Source organism: Micropterus salmoides, unplaced genomic scaffold (genome assembly GCF_014851395.1).
Source record: "Micropterus salmoides isolate LMB-PRFRI ecotype aquatic unplaced genomic scaffold, ASM1485139v1 Ms_hic_scaffold_9, whole genome shotgun sequence".
In the NCBI taxonomy this organism is placed as follows: domain Eukaryota; kingdom Metazoa; phylum Chordata; class Actinopteri; order Centrarchiformes; family Centrarchidae; genus Micropterus; species Micropterus salmoides.
In genome coordinates, this window is record NW_024044681.1 from 6,885,896 (window position 1) to 6,903,854 (window position 17,959).

General features: G+C 44.6%; 1 protein-coding gene across 1 annotated transcript in view; it reads left to right on the forward strand.

Moving 5' to 3' along the window:
- The window catches only part of LOC119895617 (microtubule-associated protein 11-like), a 60,633-nt gene that overhangs the window by 31,315 nt on the left and 11,359 nt on the right, over positions 1–17,959 (forward strand). The window contains exons 2-6 of the mRNA XM_038708855.1: positions 4,878–5,121; positions 16,151–16,491; positions 17,088–17,183; positions 17,428–17,557; positions 17,710–17,796. Coding sequence (XP_038564783.1) covers positions 4,878–5,121; positions 16,151–16,491; positions 17,088–17,183; positions 17,428–17,557; positions 17,710–17,796 — 898 coding nt within the window. The remainder of the gene's footprint in view (positions 1–4,877; positions 5,122–16,150; positions 16,492–17,087; positions 17,184–17,427; positions 17,558–17,709; positions 17,797–17,959) is intronic.

The window sequence follows — 17,959 nt, forward strand, 5'->3', positions numbered from 1 at the left end:
ATACATGTCATCAATGGTCAGATTTGGCAGGGGTCCAGAGAAAACTACGGTGTCCGACATTGTTTTTGCATATGTACACACCGACTCAACATTAATCTTAGTGACCTCCGATTGGCGTAACCGGGAGTCATTACCGCCGACGTGAATAACAAGCTTACTGTATTTACGTTTATCCTTAGCCAGCAGTTTCAAATAAGACTCAATGTCGCCCGCTCTGGCCGCAGGGATGCACTTAACTATGGCCGCTGGCTTCGCTAACTTCACGTTTCTCAAAATGGAGCTGCCACTGATCAGAGTTGGTTTCTCAGCGGGTGTGTCGCTGAGTGGGGAAAATCTGTTAGAAACGTGAACAGGTTGATGATGCCCCGTGGACTTTGAATGCTTACGACTATTCCTCCTTCGGACAGTCACCCAGCCACCCCTTCCTGGCTGCTCAGGAGATGCCGGGGGACGGCTACCAGAGGCTAACTCAGGCCGTTCCGCACCGATTACCGGGGACTGGCTAGCTACAGTAGCTAAAGACTGATCTACCAAGGTGCGGAGCCGGACTTCTAAATCACTGAGCCTCGTCTCCATGTCTATAAATAAACTACACTTATTACATGTACCATTACCGCTAAAGGAGGCAGAGGAGTAACTGAACATCTGACACACCGAGCAGGAGAAAGTAGGAGAGAGAGAGAGGGAGAAGGAGAAGCCATCGCTAGCTGCTAAGCTAAAGTCGCTAACGGCTAAGCTAAAGTACTGTAGCGTCAGTTACCAAAACTTTAGAACAACTATGAGATTGAACAGCAGTCACTAAAAGATGGAAAGAAGTGTGAGTGCTTAGGCAAAATTACTGTAAAGAATAAGTGTTTAGCGGACAGTTGGCCGCTGTAATATATATAATAATACTAACTTTGGCGTGCATGGAAGACTCATCGTTAACATGTGCAAACTGAAATTGATCTGATAAATAGGACTTAAACCAGCTTAGAGCGGTTCCTTTAATGCCAATGTTCCTGTCTCTGCAATAGGATCTGATGGTCAATGGTATCAAATGCAGCACTAAGATCTAATAAAACCAGTGCAGAGACAAGTCCTTCGTCTGATGCAATAAGGAGGTCGTTAGTAATTTTCACCAGTGCTGTCTCTGTGCTATGATGAGCTCTAAATCCTGACTGAAAATCCTCAAATAAACTATTGCTCTGTAGAAAGTCACACAGCTGTTGGCAACAAAATATAAACTCAAATGTGCTGAGTTTTGAGAGCAGGCCGTCAATTTCAGAGGCCGCCTTGGGTGTGCTGTTGGTGTTGGATACGGTGCAGGGCTTAGAGAATTGCGGGGATGCTCTGTATCACCGCTTCTCTGGCCTGCTTCCTGGAGGCCCATCTTGTGTCGGAAATTCTTTTCAGTGTCAGAACTGTTCTTTCCAGTGGCATGTTATCCTGCCCCTCTAGTATTTTAAACCTGGGAATGCTTGAAGTTAAAAAGCAGTACAAGGTCTCAAGTGTACTGAAATACATCTTTGCATCACACAAATCACACACAGCAACCATGAGGATAAGGTTGTGTGCGCAGCAGTGGACATAAAATGCCTTGTCTCTGAAATTTTGCTTGCTCGTTAACTATTGAGACTATATTGAGACTAAATCATTCAAAAATACATAAAAAAAACCATTATGGTGAAGTTTGACTAACATAATAGCTCATTTTTACATAGTCAAGTCAAATAATTGACCATGCAAAAATACCGCCTAAAGTAGGAGGAGACTGAGGACTATAAAAAACTCTTGTTGCACCAATTTCTGACTGTTTCCAGTATGTTTTTTGAACCCCGAGTTGCTAAGTCTATTTTAGCAGAGATTCTTATAATGGTGAAGACAAGTTTTGGGTTTTCAACTGGCCTAACCCCAAACGTTTTCTTCATCAAATGTATCCGAATGTAACGCAGTAAAAGTAATGACTTTTCTCTAAAAATCTACTCAAATATGGTGCATTAAAACTACTCAAGTCAAATGTACTCGAAAAAGTTACTTGACTACACGTAATGGAGTAAATGTAACTTGTTACCACCAGTGTTGGGCAAGTTACTTCCAAAATGTAATCCATTATAGATTACTAGTGACTGTCATTTGAGAGTAGTTAGTTATATTACAATATTACTGTCTCTGAATTATCTCTGAGTTACTTTCACTGCTGTTTAATTGGCGCATTGTTCTGATTGTAAGATGTGCAGCATAGGTGGGTTCTATGATGTGCAGTTATACTGTGAATCAGGTGGGTTTTTGTCGTAAAAATTAACCTTCTATATATATATATATAATAGCGCGGTGGGGAGAGGTGAAAAAGGATGAATCGTCTCCCCATTAAGAAAGACGCTGTGTGCATTTACGCATGAGGTACAGCAGCATAGCGTTGTGAATTATTTAAATCTCCCGACACTCCAACAGGATTGGTCAGGATGAACTGACAGCAGCCTCCCTGATCATGAAAGGAATTCATTAAAGCACAAACACACAGTCTATAGAAATCTATTTATGCACGATCCATCAGGGGAGCGACTATGGAATAAATACTGTCCCAAATGTATTTTAACTGTGTGGAAATGTTTGAATGTGTATCTGAATATCTGAAAATCCCAAAGTTTACGTACGGCTCGATTCTACAGGTACAAAGCAAACCTACACTTCCAAGTACTTTTGTCCCACATTTGACACATTCTACTGAATAGCCAATGGGGATGCTCGGGTTAATAAGTCCTTTGACTATTCAATCAGGAATATCAGTTCACCATCCAATCACGTATTCCGTTTGTCACTGAGTTACTTCTCTAAACATTGCAGTAAAGTTAAGCCTCAAAATATAGTCTGGAGCGGACGTGGACACGGACAGATGCGGACCCCGTGGACGCGGATTACTTCTATTTCTACTACCTTCTGCAGTCAGCTTGGCGGACGTTCCACACATGCGCAGTAGATCAGTTGTTGATCCGGTAGCGCTTGTCGTCACAAAAAACGGATTTGATGGCGATTTTTTTCGTGACGTGCACCCTTGCGGACCCTCGCGTGCTCACGGATGCGTAAAGTATAATCCTTGCTTTAGGCGTCTAGTGGGGTCCAGGCCTCGAAGGAGCAGCGCTGTTTTGGCAGCAAAAGGGGGACCTAGACAATATTAGGCAGGTGGTAATAATGTTGAGCCTGATCAGTGTATCTTCACGTCAAGAAATGGACATTCTTTTTGTGAAGTGTTTGAGAAGATAAAAAAAATAATACGAGAGCAAGTAAATTAGAGTTCTCATCTCATCAACAACTTTATGTTATGTATGTATTACTGCGCACCTGAGCGAATTAAAGACATCAAGCCTCTAATGAAACATCAATCTGTTAATTCAAAGCTGCAAATCGATCAGAGTGCTCCCGTCCCCCATTCAGCCTTTTAATATTTGATTTTTCCTCCTCATTCAAGTTAAAACCAGATAATAAATGATAATGATGATATTGATGAAGTTTTACAACTTAGTCTACATGTAACTGTAAAAAACTGCTATTTTTTTTCTGGTAATGATTCAATAACTTGAATCATTAACAGTCATAAATTATTTTTTCAAATTTGCTTATTCTAACATGTTTAATTAAAGGAAATAAATGAGAAGTGGTTGATGTTTTTGATTATTATCAGATAAGGAACAATGAAATCTATCATTGAAACTCTTCAGGGGGTTAAGACATCTCCAGTAAAGGCATAATAATGCACCAATAAAAACACAACATGGACCTTTAATATATAATGCAATCAGCAAAGTATCCTTTGTTGTTAGTACAAAGCTTTTCATTGCGTGTCTTTAACCAAGGGGCTGAGTTTGTGTTTGCATGAGGTTCATGTCTCTGGGCTGGATCCCGGGTTTATCGTGTATTTTGGAGGGTGTTTTTTTTTTTGGAGGGTGTTTTTCCAGTTTATATCAATAATAGTATGAGACTAAATGCATTTTAAATGATGCATAAAGCAGTAGATGTAATACTTCAGAAGAAACTAGGCCGTAGACTGTGTTACGCGTCAGGTCGCCCCTGCTGTGACTGCTGGTTTGCGAGTGAGCGTGTTTTTATTTTCTCCTATAGGTGGATGTGGTGTGTTTTGTTTTTTGTCTGTCTGTGTTCAGCCAACTATCTTGCTTGTAACTAGAAACACTGTTCTTTTGCATTCCAGCTCCGCTAGTTAAAATTGTTCTCCATCTTCAGGTCCTTTCAGCCAGATTTTGTCTGACTTGAGTTTATCAGACTCACTTTTTGTTCTGAATACAACTTTTGTTTCCTGAGGGTTATTTTTTCTTACTAACACCGTCTCAAGATCCAATGTGCATTCAGTTTCATGCTTCGGACAAACTGCCAGATCCCACAAAATACAAGAAGTCAGGAGTATGTTTCCATCGTGAAGGAGAATGGCAAGGCAAGTTTATTTGTATAGCACATTTCAACAACGAGGCAACATAGGGAAATTGAAAAAATACACATTAAATAGAAAATAAAAATAATAATAATAATAATAATACAGGGTAAAACAGGACAGTAAAAGTTACAGTGCAGTGTACAATCAGAGTTAAAAGAGTTAAAATAAAAACAACGTGCTGCAGGACTAAAACTTAAGATCTTCACCAACTCTGACTTTCTTATATCAAGGCTTGCACTTTTTGTTTGCCCCTGCCTGTCATTATAGCATGTGGGTCTAAATTCAAACAGCAGACTGAGGAAAATACCTCCATGCAGCCGTGTCTGTATTTCCATAATACGGCCACTGCGGGGCGCAATGGTCTAACGTTTCCACATCTGTGCGGCCGTGCTTTTATTTTGAACGTGAGAACAGGAAGCGTGTATTTCATTGTTCGCGTGTGTGCGCGCAGACTCCGGTCCTGGTCCTGGTCCTGCCCGCTCAGCCTCCTCCGGTCGTCGCCATGGTGCAGATGATGGAGTCGCAGTGCGAGTATTTCATGTATTTCCCGGCGGTGCCCATCACGGATCTATCGGACCCGGCCCGGTACCGCACTCTGCCCCGCCGGAGCCACCTCTACCTGGGAGAGACGGTCCGCTTCCTCCTGGTGCTGCGCTGCAGGGACGGTGGGGCGACGCCGACCGAGCACGGCCCCGGTAAGGAAGGGGGGGGGGTTCGGAGGATGAAAGGGAGGAGGCGAGAAAGACAAACTGAGATGTAGAAGGATGAAATTACTGTACAGTATCTGGATCTGTCCTGATGTATAATACAGACCAGACCAGCATGTAGTGGTTAATATTCATCCTTTAATACTGACGTGCTTCTAAAATTCTGCAGTTGCATCAAAATCAGTGGCGAAAATGTGAAAACACAGAGCCAATCAGCCCAATCAGCCATAGCCTTAGCCATAATAATAATATACACCATGCGTGAAAAATGTGTCATATTCCTTTAATAAAAAACAACAGAATAAAAAACACATCAAGTAATGAAACAAAAGTCAGTCAAAAAACACTGAACAGCAGGGCTAAAACACTGTAAAACACTGAACAGCAGGGCTAAAACACTGTAAAACACTGAACAGCAGGGCTAAAACACTGTAAAACACTGAACAGCAGGGCTAAAACACTGAACAGCAGGGCTAAAACACTGTAAAACACTGAACAGCAGGGCTAAAACACTGTAAAACACTGAACAGCAGGGCTAAAACACTGTAAAACACTGAACAGCAGGGCTAAAACACTGTAAAACACTGAACAGCAGGGCTAAAACACTGTAAAATACTGAACAGCAGGGCTAAAACACTGTAAAACACTGAACAGCAGGGCTAAAACACTGTAAAACACTGAACAGCAGGGCTAAAACACTGTAAAACACTGAACAGCAGGGCTAAAACACTGAACACCAGGGCTAAAACACTGTAAAACACTGAACAGCAGGGCTAAAACACTGTAAAACACTGAACAGCAGGGCTAAAACACTGTAAAACACTGAACAGCAGGGCTAAAACACTGTAAAACACTGAACACCAGGGCTAAAACACTGTAAAACACTGAACAGCAGGGCTAAAACACTGTAAAATACTGGACCACAGCAGGGCTAAACACTGTAAAACACTGAACAGCAGGGCTAAAACACTGTAAAACACTGAACACCAGGGCTAAAACACTGTAAAACACTGAACAGCAGGGCTAAAACACTGTAAAACACTGGACCACAGCAGGGCTAAAACACTGTAAAACACTGGACCACAGCAGGGCTAAAACACTGTAAAACACTGGACCACAGCAGGGCTAAAACACTGTAAAACACTGAACAGCAGGGCTAAAACACTGTAAAACACTGAACAGCAGGGCTAAAACACTGTAAAATACTGGACCACAGCAGGGCTTAAACACTGTAAAACACTGAACAGCAGGGCTAAAACACTGTAAAATACTGAACACCAGGGCTAAAACACTGTAAAACACTGAACAGCAGGGCTAAAACACTGTAAAATACTGGACCACAGCAGGGCTAAAACACTGTAAAACACTGGACCACACCAGGGCTTAAACACTGTAAAACACTGAACAGCAGGGCTAAAACACTGTAAAACACTGGACCACAGCAGGGCTAAAACACTGTAAAACACTGAACAGCAGGACTAAAACACTGTAAAACACTGAACACCAGGGCTAAAACACTGTAAAATACTGGACCACAGCAGGGCTAAAACACTGAACAGCAGGGCTAAAACACTGAACAGCAGGGCTAAAACACTGTAAAACACTGAACACCAGGGCTAAAACACTGTAAAACACTGGACCACAGCAGGGCTAAAACACTGTAAAACACTGAACAGCAGGGCTAAAACACTGTAAAACACTGGACCACAGCAGGGCTAAAACACTGTAAAACACTGAACAGCAGGGCTAAAACACTGTAAAACACTGAACACCAGGGCTAAAACACTGGAAAACACTGAACAGCAGGGCTAAAACACTGTAAAACACTGAACACCAGGGCTAAAACACTGTAAAACACTGAACAGCAGGGCTAAAACACTGTAAAACACTGGACCACAGCAGGGCTTAAACACTGTAAAACACTGAACAGCAGGGCTAAAACACTGTAAAATACTGAACACCAGGGCTAAAACACTGAACACCAGGGCTAAAACACTGTAAAATACTGGACCACAGCAGGGCTAAAACACTGTAAAATACTGGACCACAGCAGGGCTAAAACACTGGACACCAGGGCTAAAACACTGTAAAACACTGGACCACAGCAGGGCTAAAACACTGGACACCAGGGCTAAAACACTGTAAAACACTGGACCACAGCAGGGCTTAAACACTGTAAAACACTGAACAGCAGGGCTAAAACACTGTAAAATACTGAACAGCAGGGCTAAAACACTGTAAAACACTGAACAGCAGGGCTAAAACACTGTAAAATACTGAACACCAGGGCTAAAACACTGTAAAACACTGAACACCAGGGCTAAAACACTGTAAAACACTGAACAGCAGGGCTAAAACACTGTAAAATACTGGACCACAGCAGGGCTAAAACACTGTAAAACACTGGACCACACCAGGGCTTAAACACTGTAAAACACTGAACAGCAGGGCTAAAACACTGTAAAACACTGGACCACAGCAGGGCTAAAACACTGTAAAACACTGGACCACAGCAGGGCTAAAACACTGTAAAACACTGAACAGCAGGGCTAAAACACTGTAAAACACTGAACAGCAGGGCTAAAACACTGTAAAATACTGGACCACAGCAGGGCTTAAACACTGTAAAACACTGAACAGCAGGGCTAAAACACTGTAAAACACTGAACACCAGGGCTAAAACACTGTAAAACACTGAACAGCAGGGCTAAAACACTGTAAAACACTGGACCACAGCAGGGCTAAAACACTGTAAAACACTGGACCACACCAGGGCTTAAACACTGTAAAACACTGAACAGCAGGGCTAAAACACTGTAAAACACTGGACCACAGCAGGGCTAAAACACTGTAAAACACTGAACAGCAGGGCTAAAACACTGTAAAACACTGAACACCAGGGCTAAAACACTGTAAAATACTGGACCACAGCAGGGCTAAAACACTGAACAGCAGGGCTAAAACACTGAACACCAGGGCTAAAACACTGTAAAACACTGAACAGCAGGGCTAAAACACTGTAAAACACTGGACCACAGCAGGGCTAAAACACTGTAAAACACTGGACCACAGCAGGGCTTAAACACTGTAAAACACTGAACAGCAGGGCTAAAACACTGTAAAACACTGAACACCAGGGCTAAAACACTGTAAAACACTGAACAGCAGGGCTAAAACACTGTAAAACACTGAACACCAGGGCTAAAACACTGTAAAACACTGAACAGCAGGGCTAAAACACTGTAAAATACTGGACCACAGCAGGGCTTAAACACTGTAAAACACTGAACAGCAGGGCTAAAACACTGTAAAATACTGAACACCAGGGCTAAAACACTGAACACCAGGGCTAAAACACTGTAAAACACTGCACAGCAGGGCTAAAACACTGTAAAATACTGGACCACAGCAGGGCTAAAACACTGTAAAACACTGGACCACAGCAGGGCTAAAACACTGGACACCAGGGCTAAAACACTGTAAAACACTGGACCACAGCAGGGCTAAAACACTGGACACCAGGGCTAAAACACTGTAAAACACTGGACCACAGCAGGGCTAAAACACTGTAAAACACTGGACACCAGGGCTAAAACACTGTAAAACACTGGACCACAGCAGGGCTAAAACACTGTAAAACACTGGACCACAGCAGGGCTAAAACACTGTAAAACACTGGACCACAGCAGGGCTAAAACACTGGACACCAGGGCTAAAACACTGTAAAACACTGGACCACAGCAGGGCTAAAACACTGGACACCAGGGCTAAAACACTGTAAAACACTGGACCACAGCAGGGCTAAAACACTGGACACCAGGGCTAAAACACTGTAAAACACTGGACCACAGCAGGGCTAAAACACTGTAAAACACTGGACCACAGCAGGGCTAAAACACTGTAAAACACTGGACCACAGCAGGGCTAAAACACTGTAAAACACTGGACAACACCAGGGCTAAAACACTGTAAAACACTGGACCACGGCAGGGTTAAAACACTGTAAAACACTGAACACCAGGCCTAAAAAACTGTAAAACACTAACACCAGGGCTAAAACACTGTAAAACACTGAACACCAGGGCTAAAATACTGTAAAACACTGGACCACAGCAGGGCTTAAACACTGTAAAACACTGGACCACAGCAGGGCTAAAACACTGTAAAACACTGGACCACAGCAGGGCTAAAACACTGGACACCAGGACTAAAACACTGTAAAACACTGGACCACAGCAGGGCTAAAACACTGGACACCAGGGCTAAAACACTGTAAAACACTGGACCACAGCAGGGCTAAAACACTGTAAACACTAAACACCAGGGCTAAAACACTGTAAAACACTGGACCACAGCAGGGCTAAAACTGGACCACAGCAGGCTAAAACACTGGACCACAGCAGGGCTAAAACACTGTAAAACACTGGACCACAGCAGGGCTAAAACACTGGACACCAGGGCTAAAACACTGTAAAACACTGGACCACAGCAGGGCTAAAACACTGTAAAACACTGGACTACAGCAGGGCGAAAACACTGGACCACAGCAGGGCTAAAACACTGTAAAACACTGGACCACAGCAGGGCGAAAACACTGGACCACAGCAGGGCTAAAACACTGGACACCGGGGCTAAAACACTGTAAAACACTGGACCACAGCAGGGCTAAAACACTGGACACCAGGGCTAAAACACTGTAAAACACTGGACCACAGCAGGGCTAAAACACTGTAAAACACTGGACACCAGGGCTTAAACACTGTAAAACACTGGACCACAGCAGGGCTAAAACACTGTAAAACACTGGACCACAGCAGGGCTAAAACACTGGACACCAGGGCTAAAACACTGTAAAACACTGGACCACAGCAGGGCTAAAACACTGTAAAACACTGGACCACACCAGGGCTTAAACACTGTAAAACACTGGACCACAGCAGGGCTAAAACACTGTAAAACACTGGACCACAGCAGGGCTAAAACACTGTAAAACACTGAACACCAGGGCTAAAACACTGTAAAACACTAAACACCAGGGCTAAAACACTGTAAAACACTAAACACCAGGGCTAAAACACTGTAAAACACTGGACCACACCAGGGCTAAAACACTGTAAAACACTAAACACCAGGGCTAAAACCCTGTAAAACACTGAACACCAGGGCTAAAACACTGTAAAACACTAAACACCAGGGCTAAAACACTGTAAAACACTAAACACCAGGGCTAAAACACTGTAAAACACTAAACACCAGGGCTAAAACACTGTAAAACACTGGACCACAGCAGGGCTAAAACACTGGACCACAGCAGGGCTAAAACACTGGACCACAGCAGGGCTAAAACACTGTAAAACACTGGACCACAGCAGGGCTAAAACACTGGACACCAGGGCTAAAACACTGTAAAACACTGGACCACAGCAGGGCTAAAACACTGGACCACAGCAGGGCTAAAACACTGTAAAACACTGGACTACAGCAGGGCGAAAACACTGGACCACAGCAGGGCTAAAACACTGTAAAACACTGGACCACAGCAGGGCGAAAACACTGGACCACAGCAGGGCTAAAACACTGGACACCGGGGCTAAAACACTGTAAAACACTGGACCACAGCAGGGCTAAAACACTGGACACCAGGGCTAAAACACTGTAAACACTGGACCACAGCAGGCTAAAATACTGTAAAACACTGGACACCAGGGCTTAAACACTGTAAAACACTGGACCACAGCAGGGCTAAAACACTGTAAAACACTGGACCACAGCAGGGCTAAAACACTGGACACCAGGGCTAAAACACTGTAAAACACTGGACCACAGCAGGGCTAAAACACTGGACACCAGGGCTAAAACACTGTAAAACACTGGACAACACCAGGCTAAAACACTGTAAAACACTGGACCACACCAGGGCTTAAACACTGTAAAACACTGGACCACAGCAGGGCTAAAACACTGTAAAACACTGGACCACAGCAGGGTTAAAACACTGTAAAACACTGAACACCAGGGCTAAAACACTGTAAAACACTAAACACCAGGGCTAAAACACTGTAAAACACTAAACACCAGGGCTAAAACACTGTAAAACACTGGACCACAGCAGGGCTAAAACACTGTAAAACACTGAACACCAGGGCTAAAACACTGTAAAACACTAAACACCAGGGCTAAAACACTGTAAAACACTAAACACCAGGGCTAAAATACTGTAAAACACTGGACCACACCAGGGCTAAAACACTGTAAAACACTGGACCACAGCAGGGCTAAAACACTGTAAAACACTGGACCACAGCAGGGTTAAAACACTGTAAAACACTGAACACCAGGGCTAAAACACTGTAAAACACTAAACACCAGGGCTAAAACACTGTAAAACACTAAACACCAGGGCTAAAACACTGTAAAACACTGGACCACAGCAGGGCTAAAACACTGTAAAACACTGAACACCAGGGCTAAAACACTGTAAAACACTAAACACCAGGGCTAAAACACTGAACACCAGGGCTAAAACACTGTAAAACACTAAACACCAGGGCTAAAACACTGTAAAACACTAAACACCAGGGCTAAAACACTGTAAAACACTGGACCACAGCAGGGCTAAAACACTGGACCACAGCAGGGCTAAAACACTGTAAAACACTGGACCACAGCAGGGCTAAAACACTGGACACCAGGGCTAAAACACTGTAAAACACTGGACCACAGCAGGGCGAAAACACTGGACCACAGCAGGGCTAAAACACTGTAAAACACTGGACCACAGCAGGCGAAAACACTGGACCACAGCAGGGCTAAAACACTGTAAAACACTGGACAACACCAGGGCTAAAGCACTGGACCACAGCAGAGCTAAAACACTGTAAAACACTGGACACACCAGGGCTAAAACACTGTAAAACACTGGACCACAGCAGGGCTAAAACACTGTAAAACACTGGACCACAGCAGAGCTAAAACACTGTAAAACACTGGACCACAGCAGGGCTAAAACACTGTAAAACACTGGACCACAGCAGGGCTAAAACACTGGACCACAGCAGGGCTAAAACACTGGACACCAGGGCTAAAACACTGTAAAACACTGGACCACAGCAGGGCTAAAACACTGTAAAACACTGGACCACAGCAGGGCTAAAACACTGTAAAACACTGGACCACAGCAGGGCTAAAACACTGTAAAACACTGGACAACACCAGGGCTAAAACACTGTAAAACACTGGACCACAGCAGGGTTAAAACACTGTAAAACACTGAACACCAGGCCTAAAAAACTGTAAAACACTAACACCAGGGCTAAAACACTGTAAAACACTGAACACCAGGGCTAAAATACTGTAAAACACTGGACCACAGCAGGGCTTAAACACTGTAAAACACTGGACCACAGCAGGGCTAAAACACTGGACCACAGCAGGGCTAAAACACTGTAAAACACTGGACTACAGCAGGGCGAAAACACTGGACCACAGCAGGGCTAAAACACTGTAAAACACTGGACCACAGCAGGGCGAAAACACTGGACCACAGCAGGGCTAAAACACTGGACACCGGGGCTAAAACACTGTAAAACACTGGACCACAGCAGGGCTAAAACACTGGACACCAGGGCTAAAACACTGTAAAACACTGGACCACAGCAGGGCTAAAACACTGTAAAACACTGGACACCAGGGCTTAAACACTGTAAAACACTGGACCACAGCAGGGCTAAAACACTGTAAAACACTGGACCACAGCAGGGCTAAAACACTGGACACCAGGGCTAAAACACTGTAAAACACTGGACCACAGCAGGGCTAAAACACTGGACACCAGGGCTAAAACACTGTAAAACACTGGACAACACCAGGGCTAAAACACTGTAAAACACTGGACCACACCAGGGCTTAAACACTGTAAAACACTGGACCACAGCAGGGCTAAAACACTGTAAAACACTGGACCACAGCAGGGTTAAAACACTGTAAAACACTGAACACCAGGCCTAAAACACTGTAAAACACTAACACCAGGGCTAAAACACTGTAAAACACTGAACACCAGGGCTAAAATACTGTAAAACACTGGACCACAGCAGGGCTTAAACACTGTAAAACACTGGACCACAGCAGGGCTAAAACACTGTAAAACACTGGACCACACCAGGGCTAAAACACTGTAAAACACTAAACACCAGGGCTAAAACACTGTAAAACACTAAACACCAGGGCTAAAACACTGTAAAACACTAAACACCAGGGCTAAAACACTGTAAAACACTGGACCACAGCAGGGCTAAAACACTGGACCACAGCAGGGCTAAAACACTGTAAAACACTGGACCACAGCAGGGCTAAAACACTGGACCACAGCAGGGCTAAAACACTGTAAAACACTGGACCACAGCAGGGCTAAAACACTGGACACCAGGGCTAAAACACTGTAAAACACTGGACCACAGCAGGGCTAAAACACTGGACCACAGCAGGGCTAAAACACTGTAAAACACTGGACCACAGCAGGGCGAAAACACTGGACCACAGCAGGGCTAAAACACTGTAAAACACTGGACCACAGCAGGGCGAAAACACTGGACCACAGCAGGGCTAAAACACTGTAAAACACTGGACAACACCAGGGCTAAAGCACTGGACCACAGCAGAGCTAAAACACTGTAAAACACTGGACAACACCAGGGCTAAAACACTGTAAAACACTGTACCACAGCAGGGCTAAAACACTGTAAAACACTGGACCACAGCAGGGCTAAAACACTTTAAAACACTGGACCACAGCAGGGCTAAAACACTGTAAAACACTGGACAACACCAGGGCTAAAACACTGGACCACAGCAGGGCTAAAACACTGTAAAACACTGGACAACAGCAGGGCGAAAACACTGGACCACAGCAGGGCTAAAACACTGTAAAACACTGGACCACAGCAGGGCTAAAACACTGTAAAACACTGGACCACAGCAGGGCTAAAACACTGTAAAACACTGGACCACAGCAGGGCGAAAACACTGGACCACAGCAGGGCTAAAACACTGTAAAACACTGGACAACACCAGGGCTAAAACACTGTAAAACACTGGACCACAGCAGGGCTAAAACACTGTAAAAGACTGGACCACAGCAGGGCTAAAACACTGTAAAACACTGGACCACAGTAGGGCTAAAACACTGTAAAACACTGGACCACAGCGGGGCTTAAACACTGTAAAACACTGGACCACAGCGGGGCTAAAACACTGTAAAACACTGGACAACACAAGGGCTAAAACACTGGACCACAGCAGAGCTAAAACACTATAAAACACTGGACCACAGCAGAGCTAAAACACTGTAAAACACTGGACCACAGCAGGGCTAAAACACTGTAAAACACTGGACCACAGCAGGGCTAAAACACTGTAAAACACTGAACAGCAGGGCTAAAACACTGTAAAACACTGGACCACAGCAGGGCTAAAACACTTTAAAACACTGGACCACAGCAGGGCTAAAACACTGTAAAACACTGGACAACACCAGGGCTAAAACACTGGACCACAGCAGGGCTAAAACACTGTAAAACACTGGACAACAGCAGGGCTAAAACACTGGACCACAGCAGGGCTAAAACACTGTAAAACACTGGACCACAGCAGGGCTAAAACACTGTAAAACACTGGACCACAGCAGAGCTAAAACACTGTAAAACACTGGACCACAGCAGGGCTAAAACACTGTAAAACACTGGACCACAGCAGGGCTAAAACACTGTAAAACACTGGACAACACCAGGGCTAAAACACTGTAAAACACTGGACCACAGCAGGGCTAAAACACTGTAAAAGACTGGACCACAGCAGGGCTAAAACACTGTAAAACACTGGACCACAGTAGGGCTAAAACACTGTAAAACACTGGACCACAGCGGGGCTAAAACACTGTAAAACACTGGACAACACAAGGGCTAAAACACTGGACCACAGCAGAGCTAAAACACTATAAAACACTGGACCACAGCAGAGCTAAAACACTGTAAAACACTGGACCACAGCAGGGCTAAAACACTGTAAAACACTGGACGACACCAGGGCTAAAACACTGGACCACAGCAGGGCAAATACACTTTAAGACACTGGACCACAGCAGGGCTAAAACACTGGACCACAGCAGGGCTAAAACACTGTAAAACACTGGACCACAGCAGGGCTAAAACACTGGACCACAGCAGGGCTAAAACACTGGACCACAGCAGGGCTAAAACACTGTAAAACACTGGACAACAGCAGGGCTAAAACACTGGACCACAGCAGGGCTAAAACACTGTAAAACACTGGACCACAGCAGGGCTAAAACACTGTAAAACACTGGACAACACCAGGGCTAAAACACTGTAAAACACTGGACCACAGCAGGGCTAAAACACTGTAAAACACTGGACGACACCAGGGCTAAAACACTGGACCACAGCAGGGCAAATACACTTTAAGACACTGGACCACAGCAGGGCTAAAACACTGGACCACAGCAGGGCTAAAACACTGTAAAACACTGGACCACAGCAGGGCTAAAACACTGGACCACAGCAGGGCTAAAACACTGTAAAACACTGGACAACAGCAGGGCTAAAACACTGGACCACAGCAGGGCTAAAACACTGTAAAACACTGGACCACAGCAGGGCTAAAACACTGTAAAACACTGGACAACACCAGGGCTAAAACACTGTAAAACACTGGACCACAGCAGGGCTAAAACACTGTAAAACACTGGACAACACCAGGGCTAAAACACTGGACCACAGCAGGGCAAATACACTTTAAGACACTGGACCACAGCAGGGCTAAAACACTGGACCACAGTAGGACTAAAACACTGTAAAACACTGGACCACACCAGCGCTAAAACACTGGACCACACCAGGGTTAAAACACTGCAAAATATTTAACAAAACCAGGGCTAAAAGCAGATATATCTTTAGTTATCAAGAATTTGCATCAATGTTGTCTGAAAACTTTCCATCAGGGGGCAGTGATGGCACTGCAGCAGGCTTTGGGACGGAGTCAGCCAGTAGCCGGGCGTGGAGGGAACTGGCTGGCTCTCTGTGTGCTGTGGCCAGTGTGAGTCCAGGTGAGAGTAGCCGTCATCGAGGCAACCACCACCAGTTTCACCACGACTACCAGAGCAGCGGGGACGAGGGCAACGAGGACGGCGAGGAGGACTACATTGCAGCAGCGGAGGCAGCCATTGCAGCGCTTGGCAGCAGAGTGGACTCCCGGTGTCGGAGCTTTAGGGACTGCAAGCCACTGCTCATCCACAACTCATCTGGAACAGCGGCGAGGGAGTTCCGCAGGGCACCTGTTCAGGTACACCATGGTGCCCAGAAGATTAATCCTAATAATTTTGGTGACATCCTGACTTTTCCTTTTAGCGCCACAAAGATGTTGATATTTTGGATTTTTAACGACACTAAAAGTGTGAAGCCATGAAAGTTGTTTCAGTTGTCCACAGTGCCCCAAGAATGAATCCTACTGACTTTGGTGATCCCCAGACATAACCTGTTGTGCCACTAGCAGGTCAAAGTTTAACTAATTTAGGAAAGTATATTGAAATCTACCTGCCATTAAACACACATTAATGTTCCCCTCAGGATGAATTGTAATAACTTCCCTTAACTTTTCATCTAGCACCATCAGCCTCAGCTTTATTTTGTTTAGTGCTAATTAGCAAATGTTAGCATGCTACTCTGAGATGGTGAACATAGTAAATATTACCTGCTAAAATATCAGCACTGTACTGTACATGTACTATGTTAGCTAATCGATGCTCCAGGCATCACTTCCCCCCAGTGACATCAACATAATTGATTAGTTTTATTTATGATGGTTACATCATACAACTGAGCTGCATGAGTGATGGTTATTGGTTCTTGGTCTCATCAGTGTCTGTTTCTCCGTCTCAGTCTCCTCTGGATGAGCCAGTGGTTTTGACGGATGAAGTGATCTTCCCCCTCACCGTCTCTCTGGACAAACTCCCAGTCAGCACCCTAAAAGTCAAGGTCAGGATGAACATCTGTCTCATTTTGGAGGTGGGATTTTAGGGCTTTTTCCGGACCAGAGGTCTTTGTCCGTCAGAGTTCAGTACATCTCTGTGAAAGCTGCTCAGGTGTCTTTGGTTCAACACAAAACGGTGGTCCGGGGTTTGTTTCTAGCCAACTTCAAGCTAATAGGCCTACATCATTTTCCACAGTTCCAACATTGTGGAGACACCTGACTTGTTGAGGATCAAATGTGTTTGTACAGGTGATGGTCACGGTGTGGAAGAGGGAGGCGGAGAAAGCGGAGGTGCAGGAACTCGGCTACCTGAGCGTCCTGCAGCAACGAGAACCAACACACACCTTCAGGCACGACCTGAACACCTTCAAGGCTCAGGGTACATTTCATAATCCAAAAATAAATTCTCTGGTTGTAGCTTCTCAGCTGACACGGAATTCACTGCTTTTCTTATACGATTTTATCTTTGGTCTTTGGTTGTTGTTGTTGTTTTTTTGACATTTCATAGACTAATCGATTTCCCGTCCACAGTGAGCACCACTCTGACCGTCCTGCCACCTCCCACCGTCCGCTGTAAGCAGATGACCGTCTCTGGAAGGCATCTCGCCGTCCTCAAAGGTAGGAGATCTTTCTTCATCGATCTTTCATCAATCGTCAGTAATTAGTACAACAGTGCGGGAAAAAGGGTTTCCATCACCACACTGCAATAAAAAGTGTCCTAATCAGACGCCTGTCCCTTTAGGCTACATGTTTTAATAAAATAAACGCAGGTTTAAACTAG